The 20,373-nt window shown below is 38.9% G+C and overlaps 1 protein-coding gene across 1 annotated transcript; it reads right to left on the reverse strand.

Moving 5' to 3' along the window:
- Window positions 9,839-18,825, reverse strand: LOC109823337. The gene is made up of 4 exons (XM_020389619.1): window positions 18,793-18,825; window positions 11,097-11,198; window positions 9,996-11,045; window positions 9,839-9,874 (listed from the first exon to the last, which is right to left on the reverse strand). Exons 2-4 carry the CDS (start codon window positions 11,196-11,198, stop codon window positions 9,839-9,841), a joined length of 1,188 nt encoding a protein of 395 aa, XP_020245208.1. The 5' UTR covers window positions 18,793-18,825.

A 20,373-nucleotide genomic window follows, 5' to 3' on the forward strand; every position in this document is an offset into this window, starting at 1 on the left:
GTTCAACATAGCATTGACCATCGATTGTTGGCGTTGCGATGCGTTGTCCGGCGTCGTGTTGTTGAGTTATCCTTAAGAATATTTATGAAAACATTCTCCAGGAACTTCTCAATGAAAATTAGGGAACAGTTTATACTCATATACCTTATTGGAGTACTTTCTGTGCCCAAATGAACTGAACCGGTCTGACAATGACCCAAAAAGACAGTAATTAGGCTTAAAAAATCCTCCGACTCTTCCGATCATATGGGAGAGGAGTGAATAGATGATGGGCTGAATCGTCGGTCGATTTGAAGTCGTTTCGACATTTAGTTCAGCTTCAATTTAGATTCTGGTTCAAAACCGGTCCGGTCCGGTTCAAGGCCGGTTTGGTTCAAGGCCGGTTCACCCTATAAAAGGGGTCTTTTCTCTTTTCTTTTCCCTCACCTAGGGCCGGCCACCTCTTTCTCCTTTTTTTTTGAATTTCTCTTCCCTCGAGCATCCGTTCTCCCTCAAGACTTGATATTTGTCTTAGATCTAGCCTTCCTTTGGATCTTTGACTGAGAAATCCCTCGAAACTTTCATTTTTAGAATTTCTCTCAGGCCCCTCGAGCGCATGGTTCGAGTACTTTTTAAGATCTAATTTTTATTGGATCTTCGAGCTTTCCCTCAGGTATATCCTCCTTAATTTTAGCATTTTTTTATGCTTAATTTAATTTATCAACTTGTGGGATTGCATGCGAGGGTTAGGATTATGATTTGGCGCCTTGAGCTTATCTTTCAGGGGGTAGAATTGCAAGAAAAAGAGGATTTTTTCTAGATTTGACCTCTTGATTTATTTTGTAGGTCATTATGTCGCGAGTCTCGAGAGGTCGTTCCCCTGCTACATCGGCTGACGGCGTGCTTCCTTCATATGCTGGTGAGCTATTTTTTGCATATTCGAAATTTTACAAATTAGCCCTCTTTTTCCAAAAATTTGCAACTTGGTCCTTTTAACCCCACGTTGTTCTCCTTGGTGAGGCAATCGAGAAGAGCCTTGATTCTCCTTGGTGAGGATCGACGCTTTAAAGATGGGTTTTGCTTGGTCAAAATCACATCTCATAATAAAGGGGGCGTTTTGACGCTGCATTATGCTTTATAAGGCAGGGATATATTGTCGATATACCCTATCTTATAAATGCACAATGTGGCCAAATCGTCTCACCCTTTATAAGGTAATGACTCTATCTTACCGATTTGTAAGATGAGTTCAACTTCCTTTTATAACTGAGACTAACAAACACTTAATTGCTTGTTTTCATTGGAATATCCCTCTAGAGCGTTCTCATCTCATGCTGTGGACGGACGTCATGACGAGTATTATTCGACGTCCGATGATCTTTCGCCTATTCCGTTTACTTTTCAGTTTGGTCCGGGCACGTCGACAGAGGTTGCCCAGGTGGTGAAGGAAGGGGGACATCGAGCCCTTCGCCAGTTGATTACAGATGCGCCTCTTGTGAAGGATGCCAGTTCTGTTCAGTCTCTCAGGAAGACTGATTTCTTGTTTGGCGATTCTGTCAGAGACCCTGATGCAGCGTTTATTGAAGCCGAGCAATGGCTCCATAGGACTGACAGTAGTTTCCTGTATTTGCCGAAGATTCCTCGACATCGTTCTTTGACAGAGCTCAGGCGTCAGGCTGTGAAACGGGAGATGTCGTGGCGTTTAACAGAGGAGCATGAGAGCGTTCACTGCGGCTACATTACTCATCAGGCAGTTCCTGGTTCGAGCAGGAATCACATTGTTGGACTGCGTCCTGGAGTACTGGGGCTAGATACTCCGCCTCGTAACGAGTTCCTCGCCACTGCTTCTACTTTGAGGAATCGCCTCGCTATCTTAGGACGGGAGATGCCTGCACCGCGCCACAGATTCTATGGTTGGGTCCATTCTTTGGACAGGTTTTAGTGGGCTCGTATGACGAAGTACGTCTTGAGCCGATGGAGCGAGGAGTTACATGCTTGCGGCCTTTATGCAGCCATTCGGGCCACCATGCGAGGCATTTCTTTGCCCTATGCGAGCTTTATAATCCGGATTCGAATACCTTTCTGACTAGGCATGGAGAGTTGGGCTTGGCTCACCATGAGATGCATAAGATTTCTGGTTTGCCCATGGGTCAGATGTTATATCAGGAGTATTTTCCCTCCAACCATGAATTGAGTCAGTTGAAGGATCGCATGCCCGACCGTTACGAGACTTTATGGGACCTTACTTGTCACTATCACATTGCTTTGGCGCAGTCTAAGCCCTTAGCAAAGAGAACCAAATCAAATGTGAGCCTGAAGCAGTTCGCATCTTATTTGTTCAGGAATCTGGAGAGCAATTCTGGTGAAACTATTTGTGAACTGGCACCGCTTACTCCTTCAGAGGTCAATGATTTGCTGAAGAAGGTTGACGCTCGCTCCTATACCAATAGCAGTCCTGAGAGCGGCTTTTCTGCAGGGACCAAGTTCAGATCATTTTTATGGCATGCGACTGTGCCGATTCGTCCAATGACCCTTCTTGCCGGTTACCTCGCTATCTGGTTAAAGAAATGCGTGGTCCCGTATCAGTCTGGTGACGCTCTGCCACTAGAAGTACTCTACCCTGCGGTTCAACTTGCCTACAGAAAGGAACTTTCCCTTCTTCCGATGATGGTGGCTAACATTCATCGAGGGCTTCGATAGATTTCCGGTGCTTTTACACGGGAGGAGAAGGAATCGCCGACTCAGATTCCTACCACTAAGGTGGAGCTTCCGTATATTTATTTGATGGCTTGGTTCGTCCTTCATCGTTCTGACATGATGTCGGTACCGCATGCCATGGTCCACTCTGTTCCCTTACTACAGCTGCTTGAGAATGGCGAGTGGGAAGGCCGAGGATTCTCTGATATTAGGAGGCAGCTACAGGTCCACAAGTGCTGGGCATTCTCCACTTGCTTTCCGCAGTTCTCCAGCCGGTATGGCGAATGTTTGATTCATGGAGGTTTGGTGGACGGTCTTCGTGCATGGTTGTGGACCGTGACGGGCTGCACTGGTGCTAGGTTCAGTCTCCCGGGTGCTGAGCGACAGTTGAACCTCACTTTCTTGAGCTGCAGGTGGTTGTTAGCAGCTAATAAGACTGTCCCTGTGAAGCCTATTGAAGAGTTGGTGGCCGAAGAAGCCTCTCAGATTGATTCTCATGTGATTCGAGACGGTGCTCGGTCACAGAGAGTGCGGGGCAAGACCCGCCGACTTGATGCAGAAGGTCATAGGGCCTTTAGTTCTGCTGGAGAGGCCTCAGGCGGAGATCCTGAAGACTACGAGGCAGATTTCGAGCGAGGTTAGTCACCCATCTTTTCCCTCTGTATTTCCGAATTGTTAGTCCTGACCACTATCCGATATTTCAGGGACAGCGACCAATAGTGAAGAGGAACTCCGTCCTTTTGCCCGGGCAAGACCTTCGACTGCTATCCGTGCTGATAGGTGGAAGAGATTAGCCCATAAGCCGCCTGCAGATTCGCGAGCTTTTGAGGTGGACCTGGCTGGTGATGATCCTGCTAGCGACAAAGGTAATATCTACTCTATAGATCGTTCTCTTGATCGTTTAGAATTTCAGGCTTATGCTTTCCCATTCTATGCAGGAGAGCGCGAGGAAGGCGAGATGAGTCTCGATCCTGCTCCTCCTGAGTTTGTATGTTCTGGTGAGCCTGACTCACCGTACCAGGTAGAAAAGCCTGCAGAAGCTGCCGACTTTAGGGAGGCTACCAATGTAGGACCTGATTCAGTGAATCCAGATACATCTACGAGAGGTAACTCATTTACATTGGCCATAGTCTCTTTATTATTCTTTCGTACTTATACCCTCTTGTGTCAGATTTTTCAGTTGATGATTTTGACGAGGAGGGTTTGCCTATGGACACTTCTATGTTCCACTTCATGTATGACTCTCCTCAGATTGATGGCCAGCTGCCCGAGGATATGTTTCCTGAGCCTGCACTCCCTCAGGATCCCGAGAACGGTTCTTCTGAAGGTACGTGCCTCTTCTCAAGTTAATTATAGGACTAGCCAATTTTTTGGCTAATGCAGCTCTAATGTGATGTGTCTGATCATTCTGTCTTGTGCTTAACAGGAGCTTTTGTTAACACTGACCCAGTTAAGCCGGCTGTGAGACCAACTCCACCAGTTGATACACCTACAGTCGTCACACCTCCACTACCCCCAATGACTTAAGGAGAAGGAGGTATGAATTAAGCAATTTACGAATATCCTTTATTTCTTTATTAAAACTTCTTGATAGATTTCTCCTTCTTGTGTAGGGCCTTCCTCTCGGCTTCATGTCCTCGTGAAGGAGTTGTTATCGGACAATGACCCTGAGAAGATCGTCATCTGCATAGAAGTCCGCTCTTTCTTCTCCTTTATGAATGCTATGCTTGGCAAACTCTTCCACGACGGGCTTTCCCTTCACCAGTTTAAACCCTACCTTGATTCCATGATAAATTTAATAAGGGACATAGGATATCCGGATCTGGCGACGGCTATAGTTGATGACCTTGCTTGCCTAGAGCATGAGCTTCAGATGTTTCGCGAGCTCCGGGATGCATGTGTCTCTTCATTCATTGCTGCTGAGTTGGATACTTGTTTACAGTCATGGCGCAGTACTTGGATGGTCGCTAAGCTCGAGATTCAGGTGCAGCGGGGCCGAGTAGATCGAGTTGAGGCTAACCTTGCTACTAAATCATCCTCACTTGACGAGCTTGATTCTTCCATCGCTTCTTGTGAGACCAAGATAGATCAGCTCCAACGGGAACTTCGTGAGAGAGAGGAGGCCTTGAGTATTCTGCGGACGACGAAGCTGCATGATCAGCAAACACACACTGCTTTATCTGATGAGCTGAAGTCCCTGAAGCAGCAACTGGTCGAGACAGAAGAGGTTGTTGTGAAGACTTTGGCCGCAAATGAAGAGTCTATCAGAGCCGAGTTGCAGGATGAGCTCAATCAAGCTTATGATGAGAAGCTGTCTAAGTTTAGTCAGCAGATCTTTAGCCATGGGCTTGATGTGTAATTTTATTTGCTGAAAACTCTGACATTTGATTCTCTTAGTGAAACTGTTTTTATCTTTATCTTTATTATGATTCCTCATTTCGTTTGAAATGATTGACCATAATACTCATAGGATTTTTGGCAAACCCTCAGCCTTCAACGGGTTTGATAAGCCTTTACCGACTACCGTTTGAGTCGGGCTAGCATGCGGATTGTTTAAATCCGTTCTGCATGTACCGTTGTCCTAAGGGAATGAACTCCCTTAGACTTTGTTCTATGATGTCGAATACATAGACTTCGCCCTTGTTACGGGAATAGGCTATCCGGCGACACGTGTTAGGTGTTGACTTTAGGATTTTTGGCTAACCTCCAGCCTTCAATGGATTTGATTAGCCTTTACCGACTATCGTTTGAGTCGGGCTAGCATGCGGATTGTCTAAATCCATTCCGCATGTAACGTTGTGCTAAGAAGTTAACACTCTTAGTGCTACGATATTGAATACGTAGACCTCGTCTTTCTTACGGGAATAGACTACCCGGCGACGCATGTTAGGCGTTGACTTTAGGGTTTTTGGCTAACCCCCAACCTTCAACGGGTTTGATTAGCCTTTACCGGCTACCGTTTGAGTCGGGCTAGCATGCGGATTGTCGACATCCGTCCCGCATGTAACGTTGTGCTAAGGGAATGAACTCCCTTAGACTTCGTGCTATGATGTCGAATACATAGACTTTGCCCTTGTTATGGGAATAGGCTACCCGGCGACACGTGTTAGGTGTTGACTTTATCCCTACTTAGGTTTCGAGATAAAATACCCCAGACTGGTATTCTGGTGTCTTTTTCTACGGCGAAAGACTAAACCGGCGACGTGTGTTAGGCGTCAGCATACCCTTTCTTAGGATTCAGGATGAAATTCCCCATGCGTGTAAGGCCTGGATTTTGGTGTTATTAATAACAACCTGCCGCAATGCAGCGCGGGTTAAGCGCGGACTTATCCTTGCTTAGGTTTCAGGATAAAATACCCCAGAATCGGACTCTGGTATCTTTTTATGCGGAAAAAGACTAAACCGGCAGCGCGTGTTAGGCGCAGACTTATCCCTGCTTAGGATTCGGGATAAACTTCCTAGGATGAATCCTAGATCGATAAATTTTGGAAGAGATTAATGCGGGAAAGGAAGAAATTTATATTCTATTTCCCGGTCTTCTTTTAGGGTGAAGGCGAACCCGGAAAACAAAGAAGGAAGAATTTTATATTCTATTCCCTGATTCTGGAAAGGAAGAATTTTATATTCTATTTCCAGGGAAAAAGAAACTAGAAGTGGGATCTCCACTCCGAGAATCTGGAAAATTTAGATAAAATTGCCTTTTATAGGATTGGTTACCTAAACTGGAAAAAAGAGTTCTTCGTTTATCGAAGTGAAGTTTCAACATTGGCTATAACTGTGAGAAGATTTAACCAAAGAGAAGAAAAAGGAGTTCTTTCGTTTATCGAAAGGAGACTCTGATCTGAAAGGGGACCTTCTTGTCTATGGAAAGAGTCAAGAGGGCCAGATGGACATTTTTTTGGTGGGCCTACTGTCAATTGAAACTGATCAGTGAGGGATTTTGGTGGAGAAAATAATTTTGGGTTATCCTTTAGAATATTAAGTGTAATATTCTTCAAGGAACTTCCCGGTAAATGGGTTATCCTGAACATACTAGCGATAGTATTTTTTCAGAAACTTCCCATTTATTGGCATTAATTGTCTGGCGCCCTCTTGAGTAATCAGGCGATATGCGCCGTTTGAATAGACTGTGTCTATTACAAACGGTCCTTCCCATTTGGGTTCGAATTTACCTTTCTTCTTGGAAGTGAGGATTATTGGTCGGCGAGCAGCGAGGACCAGATCTCCTTCCTTGAAGCTTCTCTGTCGGACTCTTTTGTTAAAAGCCCTAGACATCCTGGCCTGATAAAACTCAATTTGCTGTTGAGCTTCCAAGCGCTTTTCATCCAGCCTCTCAAGCTCTTCGAGACGCTTCTGATGCTGTTCTTCTGTCGTCATCTCTGTTGCAAGGGCGATCCGAAGGGATGTGATGCGGCATAATTATGTACTAAAATTGCAAGTGCATAATTTATCAAGTTATAGTATAAAAAGATATCGATCCCACGAAGAAGGTGATTTTAAGAGATTATTAAACTTGGTTCTTATATTTTGTGTGTGACAATTAGGAATAAAGAATAAGTGTGATTGTATGAGTGGTTATTTTAATTTATATGCAAGAGGTAATAAATTGATTTTTAGAGGAGAGAAAGAAGAATTAAAGAATAAATGAAATCATAAGGCAAGAAATATGAATTAATAAAATAAAGAAATAAAACCAAAAATGAAAAGAAAATTTAAGAAAGTTAAGATGAAGGATTCAAAAGAGGTAAGAAATCTAGAATATAATCCACTAACCAATTTCAATTATAAAATATAAACTATTCTCTTTTTATCATATTTCAACTTAGATTTATTAAGCATAGATTATCAAACCATTTAAGGAAAGTGTAACCTATCAAATTATCATCTAAGTTAAAATCACTATTCATGATAAGAAAAACAACATGATAATAATCCTAGAATTCATAAGCATAACCTATCAAACCATTTAAGGAAAGCATAGATTATCAAATTCTTCTTCTACCGATTAGTTTTCTAGTTGATTATTCTAAACATGAACATTTTAAGTATAAGAGAATAATTCATACAATATAAAACAAATTAGACTAGTTTCATATAATTCTAAATTTCCTACAAGAATTAAATTCACATCTTAAGAAATTAAAGAAAGAAGAAAAGGAACTAATTACAAATTTAAAAAGAAAAGAAAAATCTAAACTATGAACAAGAAATAAATCTAATTACAAAGAAAATAAAAATCTAAACTACAAAAGAAATTGCAGAAATTAAATGCGAGAAAATAAATCTATTCTACAAATTAAAGTGTAAAAAGAAATAAAAAGAGAAGAAAATAAATCTACACTACAAGCATGAATTTAAATCTAACTAATAAGCAATAATAAAGAAATTACTAAAAAGAAATAAAAGAGAAAAGAAATGCAAACCTTCAAATTGCTCTTCATCTCCATCCTCATCATTCCATAAAGAGGAGAAAGAACAAATTTAAAGAGGAAAAAATTATTTTTATTAATTGCAACTAAAGTTATAATTTTTGGAAGGCCTTCTCAATTAAGAGTAGCCCTCCTCTCCAAAAGGAGTTTACAAAATTTTCACACTCTTAACCCCTCACCCTCTACCCCTATTTATAGTAATCTTCAATGAATATGAGCCATTGGATTTGTCTTGAGCCCCAAGCAACAATCTTCACCTTTGAATTTGCTTTTTGTTCTTCTTAATTTGATTTTTTCAAGGCCCAATCTTCATTTGATTTTCAACAATGATTTTTTTGCAAATTCCAAGCCTAAGTCCAGCAGCAACCCAAATATTTGATTTTCAGCCCATGTGATTTTCCAATGCATCACCGGTCTTCTTCTTTTTTTTCTTTTTTTTTCATTTGACTTTAATCTTCAGCCTTTGGTTTTTCAAGTAGCTGCGGCCCATTGGATTTGATTTTCAAAATGAAAATCCGGCCTACTTTGGTGTTTGAAAGTTTGCAGCAATTAGTGTTTGAAGTCCGGCCCAAAAACCCATGATAAAATCAAAATCAACTCTGCAGCAGTCCGGCCCACACAATTCCAAAGCATCCGGTCATCATGTGATCTTTGCATAAAAAACCAATCATTCCAACTTTGCATAAAAAACCAATCTTTGTTTGCATCCAAGTCCGCCAAGTTTTTGGTGTAATCATTGATGGGCTTTGGGCTTCAAAAATGCTACAAAATAGAGAAGAGAGATTTTTAAGGGGTTTTTACATTTAATAATATTTATTTATATTTTCATTCATTTAAATGCAAACTAAGTTAACAACAATTATTAATGGTATATTTATTCATATAAAATAGATAATAAGGGTATAAAATTGTAATAAAATGTGATTATCACGAGCTCGAGCTTCTGTTTACAAGCGAGCTCGATGCCTCTATTTAGGCGAGTTTCATGCTCGAATTTCAGGCGACCTCAACTCGGTTCGGCGAGTTCTTCAATTTCAGGCTAGCTCGAATTAGGAATCCTACAGGCGAGCCTTTGAAATTTCCAGGCGAGCTTTGGATTTCATTTTGGAGCAAGCTTAAATTTTTGTCGGGTAAAATAATTTGCAGGCGAGCTCCTTTGAGAACTCGCCGGCTTAAAGCTCAAGCAGAGCTTCATCGGCTGTGTTAAGGCACAGAAGCCCATCTAATTGGCTTAATTGCTCAGTCAACTTAGGCTTTATAAGATAGAATCACCTTGAATTTAAGAGTTTTTTTTTTTTGGTGTCCATTTTTCGCACTCTTCTTTTATAAGGTTAGTTTTTTTTTAATATATATATGTGTAAGTATATATAGTCTTAAAAAAAATTGTGTAAATCAAGATAACTTGAAAAAATATTTTCAACTCTAAGTTAAGCATGCAAAAATTTCATTATTTTTAATTAAAAATCTAAGGTAAGACTTAAGTAAAGTATACTAGTTGAAAAATCATTTCTTAAGAATTTTATTTGGAGTTATCATAAAAGGTGAACTTGAATATGTCACTAACTAAGAATTAGAAAATTTAAAATCTATCAATTTGATCAATTATTACTTAACTCTATTAATTTGGCAAGTGAATCTTTTTTTTTTTACTAACAAAAGATAAATGCTGAGAGAGAGAGAGAGAGAAAAAAAAATACTAAAACAAAATACTAACTAGCAAAACAAAAGCTTAACTAGCTTACACCCCCATACCCAGACTTTGCAATGTCCTCAATGCACATAATATCCAAAATATCACAGTTTAATAAGTACATGCCAAAAAAAATCAAAGACTGGGTAAAGTAGAAAGAACATCCCTCACTGCTCATCTCCTGATATATCGTCATCCACATCATCAGCGGTAGCTGCTGAACTCGGTCCCGCCTCATCCTCTCCTGGGAAATCATCTGGCTGAAATGGTGTGATATAACTATGAAGCTCAGGTGGAGGTCCATCTGTATCTCCATGTTCTCTCTGCCATCCTCTCGCCAAATATGCCAGGGTATCGGTAGAGTAGCTGATCTGACCATGCATCTCGTGTATATGCCGCTGCATCCTGTGTATCTGTATCTGCATCCTGTCCATGCGACTCCGCATCGTATCCATCTCCTCTCGAGTGGGGTCATGTGTAGCTGGCTGGTGCTGAGGAGGCTCTCTACCTGAAGGACCGGACTGATCTCGCCCTGAAATGCTCCTCCTCACAGTCTGATCATTTAGTAACCCCTTCCCTGCTTCTAACCTATCCTCTGCGAATACTGGAACATGAAATCTATGGCAGAGTCTAGTGATGAAATAGGGGTAAATAAGCTGAGTACGTGATGCAGACTGTGTCCTGACCCAATCTAACACATTCTCCAGTGATGAGCGCATCCATATAAATATAATCCTCGCTATATCAAATCGCTGACCAGTGGCTATCCAAAAGAGAAGGAGAATATCGTGTGGGGTAATGACGGAGTATGCAGTGGTGGGTTTCAAATCAAAGTTTAGGAAAAGATTAAGTAATCTATATTCTGGTTTGAGATTTCCTGAACCGAAACTAGATGTAAAGACCCTCCCACACAAGGTTGCAGACATGTTGTTGTATTCTGGTGTACCAGGCTGTAAAGTGGAGGCTAAATGGAAGTAATCTGGTACATCAGTGGGTGGCTCTGCAAGGTCAAGGGTAGCACAGATAGTGGAAAGATCGAAAATAACACTAACACCCCTCACGATAGAAAAAGCTGAATATTCTCTATCTGGATCAATCTCCCATCCAGAATAGAACTCATGCACTAATGAAATGTTGGCTTTTTCTAAGGGTTTAGTCATCATGCTCCTAAGCCCTACTGCAGATAACATGGTGACTGTGGAATGATATGTATGCAGTGCACTCATCTGAAATCCCCTCTCAAAATGAATGTTAAGATATGTATGCAGTGCACTCATCTGAAATCCCCTCTCAAAATGAATGTTAAGACCCACAATTCTAGCTAAAATAGTAGGTCTATCTATGTCGGTATCAGATGGATCAGATGATGATGAACTTGCTCGAGATTTCTTTCTGGGAGGCATCTACAGAAAAAGAAAAGAAAAGAAAAAGGAAGAAAAAAAAATTTCATTATTTTCTTTTTTTTTTAGCTACAAATTGTTCAACATGAGTTAATTTCAAGTTATCAGAATTGACAATAAATTCCCACAAAATTATTCTTTGAGAACAAAACAAAAAAATGTTTTTTTTTTTTTTGATAACTTGATCGGTGAAGCATACATGTTGAAATGACAATTATAAGCTAAACCGTGCACTTGTTGAATAAAATATCCGGTACAAATTCCGAATGTGAGCCGTATCCAATTAGACTTTTATTTGACCAATTACTCACATTTGCACAAAACACCCCAAATTCTTTTTTTTTGCAAAAACCCCCCTATTTTTTTATTATTTTATTTATTTATTTATTTTTTTTGATTTGCATAAAACACCCAATTTTTTTTTCTTTTCTTTTTTTCAATTTGAAATCACTTACCCAATTATTTGTTTTTACACAAAAACCCTAAGAAATTTCAGATTTTGCATGAAAAACTCTTTTTTTTTTGAAATTTTCAATTTTTGCACAAAATACCCCAAGTTCAAACATCCAATAAATTTTTGGATTTGCAAAAAGCCCCCTACAATTTTCGGGTTTTGAATAAACATCCCCCAATTTTCGGATTTTGAAAAAAAATCCCTAATTTTTTTTTTTGCAAATCCCCAAATTAAACCCTAAATTGATCATGAATCAACACAAAATAATCATTCATTACTACCCATGATTCAACCACAAGATCATCCAAATATACATTCAAAAATTACAAAAAAAAATTGAAATTACAAGATCAAGTTAGAAAAGATACCTTGGGGAGATGCGTTGGAGGTGGCAATGAAGCCCAAGAAATTACCCAAAATTGCTGTTGATCTTGTGGGGTTGAATAGGGTTTGAGGGGGGGGGAGAAGAAATCGGGTTGGAAGATGGGTGAAAAAAGCCAGTGGGGAAGGAAAAAAACTGGCTGCCGGTTTTTTGTGCAGATGGGCTTAGGCATCGATGCGGGCCATAGATGCGGGCATACGATGCTGGCATCGATGGCCCAAGTTCCATGGTGTTGGGCAGCGGCCAAGATACGATTTCTTCTTCTTTTTTTTGTAGTTTTTTGTTTTGTTTTTTTGGCCTAAATTTTGGCCAACACTATATTTGTTTTTTCTTTTTTTGGGCTATGTTACTTATGAAAATTTTGTTGTTGTTTTTTTGTTTTTGTTTTTTTTGCTTTAGTGAACAAACAAAGGTGAGAAAATATGTATTATATATATATATATGTATAGTATTATATATTCATTAATATTATATATATATATATATATATATTATATATATTCCTTTTTTCGTTTATTATCAAAATTAAGAAATAGTATACTATACTTATATAATTGTATATTAATAGTTATTTATAATATATATATATATTATATATATATATTATATATATTAAATTATATATATATATATATATATATATATATATATATATATATATATATATATATATATTTATCGTGAAAAGCCAAAAATGAGGCAAAATATGTATATATTATTGTTTTTTTTAATTATTCAAAACTTTTTTTTTATTTATATTTTTAAGAGAGAAAAGAAAAATTAGTTTTTTTTATAGATAATGAGGTTCATGAAGAACCAACACCTCTTCCTCTGCGAGCGTAGGAAAATTCTAAAAACGGTTTTAGACGTTGACCATTTATTTAAAAAATATTATCATTTTTTAGGATTTTCTTATCCTCGACAGCTCCATTGTGGAAATTCGTTTAACAAAAAATGGACCAGTCCATCTTGATCTTTAATTTTTCCCGGAAAAGATGCCCAATTTTGAATTGTACAATAAAACTTTCTGTCCATTGTGACGAGAAATCTTTTTCGCAAAAATGATTTGTCATGAAAAATTTTTTCTTGTTTTCTCTTTTGTAAATTTTGAGTTTTATGGTATGACATCATTCGAATTTTTTCCAACTCATTTTTATTGAGCAATCTGCTTCTTACTTGCTGCAGTCTGAGTCAAATTCAACTGTTTTATTGCCCACATTGCTCGGATGTTCTAATTCTACTGGTAGGTTGGCAAGCTTTCCCAAACACTAATCTGTATGGCTGACATCCCCAAATTTGCGCCTTAAAAGCTGTTCTATACGCCCCACAGAGCATCACATAATTTTTACAGACCATCTTTCTGTTATCGATTAACTCAGGGTTTTTCTAAGATTCTGTCTTGATCTGTCTGTTTTGTACCTTACTTGTCCCTGGTTTGGGCCGTTGATAAGGAGTGGTGATAATTTATGTGTGCATTGAATATTTCCTCATCAAAGCTCGAAAGAACGGTTACAGAAATGGTACCGTTTATCAACTAATGATCGCTCGAGGTACTCCAAACCGGGCAAAAATGTTCTCTTTCAAAAACTTGACAGTGACCTTGTTGTCATTAGTTTTGCAAGCTACCGTCTCAACCCATTTTGACATGTATTCAACGGCTACTAGAATGTAGACATTTCCAAAGGAATTTGGAAATGGTCCCATGAAATCGATACCCCACAGATCAAAAAGTTCAACGGATAAGACGGGTTGTAAGGGCATCATATTTCTTCTAGTGACCTTCCATAAAAGCTGACAGCGGTTACAGGTTTTGTAAAACTCGAATGAATCCTTAAAGAGAGTGGGCCAATACAGCCCAGATTGAAGAACTTTTTCAGCTGTTTTTCCGGGACCAAAGTGGCCCCCACAGGCTTGTTCATGACAGATGGATAGAACACTCCTAGTTTCTTCAGTGGGAACACACCTCCTAAAGATCTGATCAAGACAGTATTTGAACAGATATGGATCATCCCAGTAAAAGTATTTTACTTGGGAGAGAAAACGGGATCTATCCTATTTGGACCAATGGGAAGGGATCTGGTTCATGACTATGTAGTTCACAATGTCGGCGAACCAGGGAACAGATTGGATTTCTAGGAGTTGTTCATCTGGAAAATGTTCATTGATTGGAACGGTTGATGTTGGTGCATTTGGGAGTCGAGAGAGGTGATCTGCTACGGGGTTCTCTGTTCCCCTTCTGCCAAGAATTTGAATGTCAAACTCTTGAAGAAGGAGAATCCATCTAATGAGCCGTGCTTTAGCATCCTTTTTGGTCAAAAGATACTTTAGTGCGGCATGATCAGTGAAAACTTTGGTTAAGGAACCGATGAGGTAGGACCTGAATTTTTCTAAGGCAAAGACTACAGCTAAAAACTCTTTCTCTGTGACAGAGTAGTTTTGCTGGGCATCATTCAGAGTCCTACTGGCGTAGTAGATCACATGCGGTTTTCCATCAAACCGTTGTCCTAAAACAGCTCCAATCGCAGAATCAGATGCATCACACATCAGTTCGAATGGTAAGGTCCAGTCCGGTGCATGAATGATAGGAGCTGTGGTTAGCTCCTTTTTCAGATATTCAAAAGCTTTGAGGCAGTCGGGAGAGAAGACAAATGATGTATCCTTGGCTAAGAGATTGGTCAAGGGTCTAGCAATTTTGCTGAAATCCTTGATGAAACGTCGGTAAAAACCAGCATGACCAAGAAATGATCTGACATCTTTGACAGTTTTGGGAGGAGGGAGATTGGAAATGAGATCTACCTTAGCTTTGTCCACTTCGATTCCCCTATTGGAAACTACATGTCCTAAGACAATGCCTTGTTTGACCATGAAATGACATTTCTCCCAATTGAGAGTCAGATTTTTCTCCCTACACCGTTCTAGGACCAGTTTAAGATGATGCAAACATTGGGAAAATGTGTCACCAAAAATGGAAAAGTCATCCATGAAAATTTCGAGAAATCGCTCTACCATGTCGGAAAAAATACTGATCATGCAACGTTGGAATGTGGCCGGTGCATTGCACAGGCCAAAAGGCATGCGTCGGTATGCGAATGTTCCATACGGGCAAGTGAAGGTGGTTTTCTCCTGATCTTCGGGAGCGATAGGGATTTGATTGTAACCTGAATATCCATCCAGGAAACAGTAGAACTCGTGTCCTGCTAAACGCTCTAACATTTGGTCAATGAAAGGAAGAGGGAAATGATCTTTCCGAGTGGCTAAGTTGAGCTTTCGGTAGTTAATGCAAACTCGCCATCCGGTTTGGATTCGAGTGGGAATCAGCTCATTAGCCTCATTTTGGATCACGGTGATCCCAGATTTCTTTGGAACAACTTGGACTAGACTCACCCATGAACTATCAAAAATAGGATAGATGATCCCATGATCGAGACATTTCAGAATATCTTTCCTAACTGCTTCTTTCATCACTGGGTTTAACCTACGTTGAGCATCTCTAGTAGGTTTGGCATCATCTATCAAATGGATTCGGTGTTGAACGATGGTTGGACTAATCCCTTTGATATCAGCCATGGTCCATCCAATGGCTTCCCTATTCTCTCTTAAGATAGCTAAGAGAGCTTCCTTTTGACCGGTAGTCAACTCAGAAGAAATGATAACTGGTAAAGACTCGTTCTCCCCTAAGTAGGCATACTCTAGATTTTCGGGTAGAGGTTTGAGCTCTAACTTAGGGGGTTCCTCCACAGATGGGTGAAGCTGGACTCGGGGTTCTATCTCTAAAGGTTCTCGTTGCCAGCCAACGGCAAAAACATGATTGACCAGCGGTTCTATCTCAAGTTTGTCATCAGAAAGCTCCTCAATCATTAAATCAGATGCATTGGAATCTGACTCACATTCTCCCTCTTGTTGTTCACTGGATATTCCTTGAATGAAATTCACTTCCATGGGTTCATCAGATGGATCACTAGGCTGTCTCCCTAAGTTGAAGATATTGAGGTCAACAGTCATATTCCCAAAAGATAATTTCATCTGACCGGTTCTACAGTTTATCAAAGCATTTGAGGTGGCTAAGAACGGTCTTCCTAGAATGACGGGGATTTGACTTTTGAGATTGGAAACGGGCTGCGTTTCCAAGACAATAAAATCAACAGGGAAAATGAACTCTCCAACTTTGATCAGAACATCCTCTACCTCTCCTTTGGGAATTTTTACAGATCTATCAGCTAACTGTAGAGTGCATCTTGTCGGTTTAAGTTCTCCTACACCTAGCTGTTGATAGACTGAATACAGAAGGTGGTTGACGCTGGCTCCCAAGTCTAAAAGTGCCTTATCAATGTGAGTGTTACCTATGACGCATGGAATTGTGGGACAACCAGGGTCCTTGTATTTCAATGGTATGGGTTTCGAAAAAATTTCACTGAGGTTGGCAGCTAAGAAGACTTTCTTGGGAACATTGGTGGTTCTTTTCTTAGTGCATAAGTCTTTCAAGAACTTTGCATAAGAGGGAATTTGTTCGATTGCATCTAGGAGAGGGATGTTGATCTTGACCTGTTTGAATGTTTCTAGGATTTTCTCAACCCGCGAGGAGTTTTTCCTAGGTTTGAGTCTATCTGCATTCAATTGAGATGGATTGTTGGAACTGGATCCAGTGTCTTTAGGGTTTGCAACAGGTTGACTAGGGAATTTTCCTTTTTCTCTCTCACTCACGGTAGCGTCTAGTTGCCAAGTTGGGTTTCTAACCGGGCTATGGCTTGAGTGTTCGAGTTGAGCACTTGGCCGGTAGTTTGCATGAAGGAATTTAGAGTGGTGGATGATTGGAGAAAAATGTATCATTTCTAGGGCCGCTTGGAATTGCCAGCTTGCATGCTGTGTCTAAAGCCATGGTTGTTTCTAACAGAGCGACATTCCTCTAAAAAACGGCGGTAGGAGACTGCAGTTATGACATCCCGGGTAGGCAGAAATATGAATTCGATTTGAGCCGGAGCTCGTTCCTTAACTCTAAGGCCTTCTAACCTCCGCCAGAATCCGTCGGCCATTTCTTGCGCCTTCAGATGCAACTGTTTGACCTTCGCAGCGGAAAGACACTAGACTTAGATTTGGAACAACAGGAACTGAAAACCCTGGTCATCACAGTTATTTCCCACCTGCAAGTGTTTTCTCGGATCAGACTCGTCTACGGAATTCCCCAAGCCTCATCCGACGTTTTCTCATAAAATCTGCCTGACACACTCGATTCTAAAGATGTTTTGAAGAATAGTCCAATCCTTATTAAATGACCTTCGGCACAATCGCCATTTTTCTAGACCATGATGCAGGCGACATTGATTAAAAAGATCTTTAAATCGGTCAAACAGTATTTCCAGAATGCTCCTCCGGCGGGCGACAATTTGGAAATTCCTGAAGCTGTCTCCTAAGCTTTACCCCGTTTTGTGAATAGCGGTAAAAATTTCTTGAGAAAATCCCGCGGGGACAAATTCCTCCCAAGTTAGATGAATTATCGCGTAACGCTGTACAAGCCATTTTTAGCTTTGTCCTTTAGAGCCAAATGGAATAAATCTAAGCTAATCGCATCTTCAGCTTAATTCTCTCATTTTAATCATAAATATCAGTTACTTCCTCAAACTTCCAGATAAAATATATGCATCTTTCTGTTTCCATTTACCTTAGGAATTTGGGGAAGCATGTTAAGTGAAATGACGCGTCTAAGCTCGAAACAATTTGCCCCCACTTATACTTCGGGGGCAGTCTATATGCAAGAGTGGAATTGCATTTTCTGCAATGGGCTAACACATATCCGAAGAAACCTGGTTGAATTTGCCATTTCCGTTGGATTGGTTCAACACGGATTAAACGATGAAAATTATCCCGAACCCAAATTTGCATACACCAAAACAATTTTTTTTTAACAAAATTAGTTTTTTTTTAAAGGAAGAGAGAAAGAAAATTAGTTTTTTTTTTTAATTAGTTTTTTTTTAAGGAAAGAAAGAAATTTTTTTTTTATAAAGGAAAGAAGAAAGAAAATTAGTTTTTTTTTAATATGAGAGGATAAAGAAAAAGAAAAATCCTAACTAAAACAAATCAAGGCAATCACTTTTCAATCAACTCTAACTCTAGGGTTTAGCCTAACTCCACTAGACCAGCTCCTAACCAAAAATTCCTACAGTGAAAAGATCAAAGTTTTACCCAGATAGTTAGCCAGGTAAGGATAGTACTAGAGGGTGATCAAAGATCAATTAAGTACCTCTTTCCTTGCGGAGCGCTTTACGCAACCCCTAAACCTTGCCTTAGACACCAACTATTCTGAGAAAACTTAAACCGTTCACTTAAGGATTTCTTGTTCCTTATTGAGCTCGAATCCTTAGGGGCCAACGTCTAATGAGTTTTAGAAGGCTTGGATTTGTGAAGTGAGGAATTAGTGATTTGTGGGATAAGGAAAGGGTGATGAAATCCCTTACCTTATCTTGATTGGGGTTTTGCCCTTAAGAATGTTTTAAGTGTGTTCCAAATCAAGTGCAACAATCACTTTGGTGAATTCCTACACTATATGAAATGCAACCCTAGAAATTAAAAGCGACTAAAAAGAATGATAAAAGAAAATCTTTTTTTTTAATTATGGTCAACAATAATCTTGTTAGTTAATTATCTAAGTGAAAGATGGATTTTATTATGGTCAACAAAAAATGAAATCTTTTTTTTTAAATCCTAATTGTCTCTAATTGTGAAGCTAGCTAAAGAGGGTGGAATTGAAAACTAGAAAGAAGACTTACCCGAAAGCAATGCTCCAAATTCTTGATCTTCAATCCAAGATTTTCAAGCTCCAAGCGGTTCCTTCACAAGAAAAATACACAAGTTAAAGAATCAAGTTAATAAAATCCTATTTTAGCACCTTCCCCGGCAACGGCGCCAAAAACTTGATGCGGCATAATTATGTACCAAAATTGCAAGTGCACAATTTATCAAGTTATAGTATAAAAAGATATCGATCCCACGAAGAAGGTGATTTTAAGAGATTATTAAACTTGGTTCTTATATTTTGTGCGTGACAATTAGGAATAAAGAATAAGTGTGATTGTATGAGTGGTTATTTTGATTTATATGCAAGAGGTAATAAATTGATTTTTAGAGGAGAGAAAGAAGAATTAAAGAATAAATGAAATCATAAGGCAAGAAATATGAATTGATAAAATCAAGAAATAAAACCAAAAATGAAAAGAAAATTTAAGAAAGTTAAGATGAAGGATTCAAAAGAGGTAAGAAATCTAGAATATAATCCACTAACCAATTTTAATTATAAAATATAAACTATTCTCTTTTTATCATATTTCAACTTAGATTTATTAAGCATAGATTATCAAACCATTTAAGGAAAGTGTAACCTATCAAATTATCATCTAAGTTAAAATTACTATTCATGATAAGAACAACAACATGATAATAATCCTAGAATTCATAAGCATAACCTATCAAACCATTTAAGATAAGCATAGATTATCAAATTCTTCTTCTACCGATTAGTTCTCTAGTTGATTATCCTAAACATGAACATTTTAAGTACAAGAGAATAATTCATACAATATAAAAGAAATTAGACTAGTTTCATACAATTCTAAGATTCCTACAAGAATTAAATTCACATCTTAAGAAATAAAAGAAAGAAGAAAAGGAACTAATTACAAATTTAAAAAGAAAAGAAAAATCTAAACTATGAACAAGAAATAAATCTAATTACAAAGAAAATAAAAATCTAAACTACAAAAGAAATTGTAGAAATTAAATGCGAGAAAATAAATCTATTCTACAAATTAAAGTGCAAAAAGAAATAAAAAGACAAGAAAATAAATCTACACTACAAGCATGAATTTAAATCTAACTAATAAGTAATAATAAAGAAATTACTAAAAAGAAATAAAAGAGAAAAGAAATGTAAACCTTCAAATTGCTCTTCATCTCCATCCTTGTCATTCAACAAAGAGGAGAAGGAACAAATTTAAAGAGGAAAAAATTATTTTTATTAATTGCAACTAAAGTTACAATTTTTGGAAGGCCTTCTCAATTAAGAGTAGCCCTCCTCTCCAAAAGGAGTTTACAAAAAATTCACACCTCTAACCCCTCACTCTCTACCCCTATTTATAGTAAACATCAGTGAATGAGAGCCATTGGATCGAAATCTTATCCAAAAACATCAATTTTCAGCCTTTGATTCGTAACAAACTGCCCAGCGTATCGATACCAGCATCGATAGGGGTATCGATGCTGGCATCGATACGGGCATCGATGCGGGCATCGATGCCCCCATCGATGCTGGCATCGATGCTTGCCTGCTTCTAGCTACTGTCCGCAGAACTCCT

Source organism: Asparagus officinalis, chromosome 9 (genome assembly GCF_001876935.1).
Source record: "Asparagus officinalis chromosome 9, Aspof.V1, whole genome shotgun sequence".
NCBI classification, from domain to species: Eukaryota; Viridiplantae; Streptophyta; class Magnoliopsida; order Asparagales; family Asparagaceae; genus Asparagus; species Asparagus officinalis.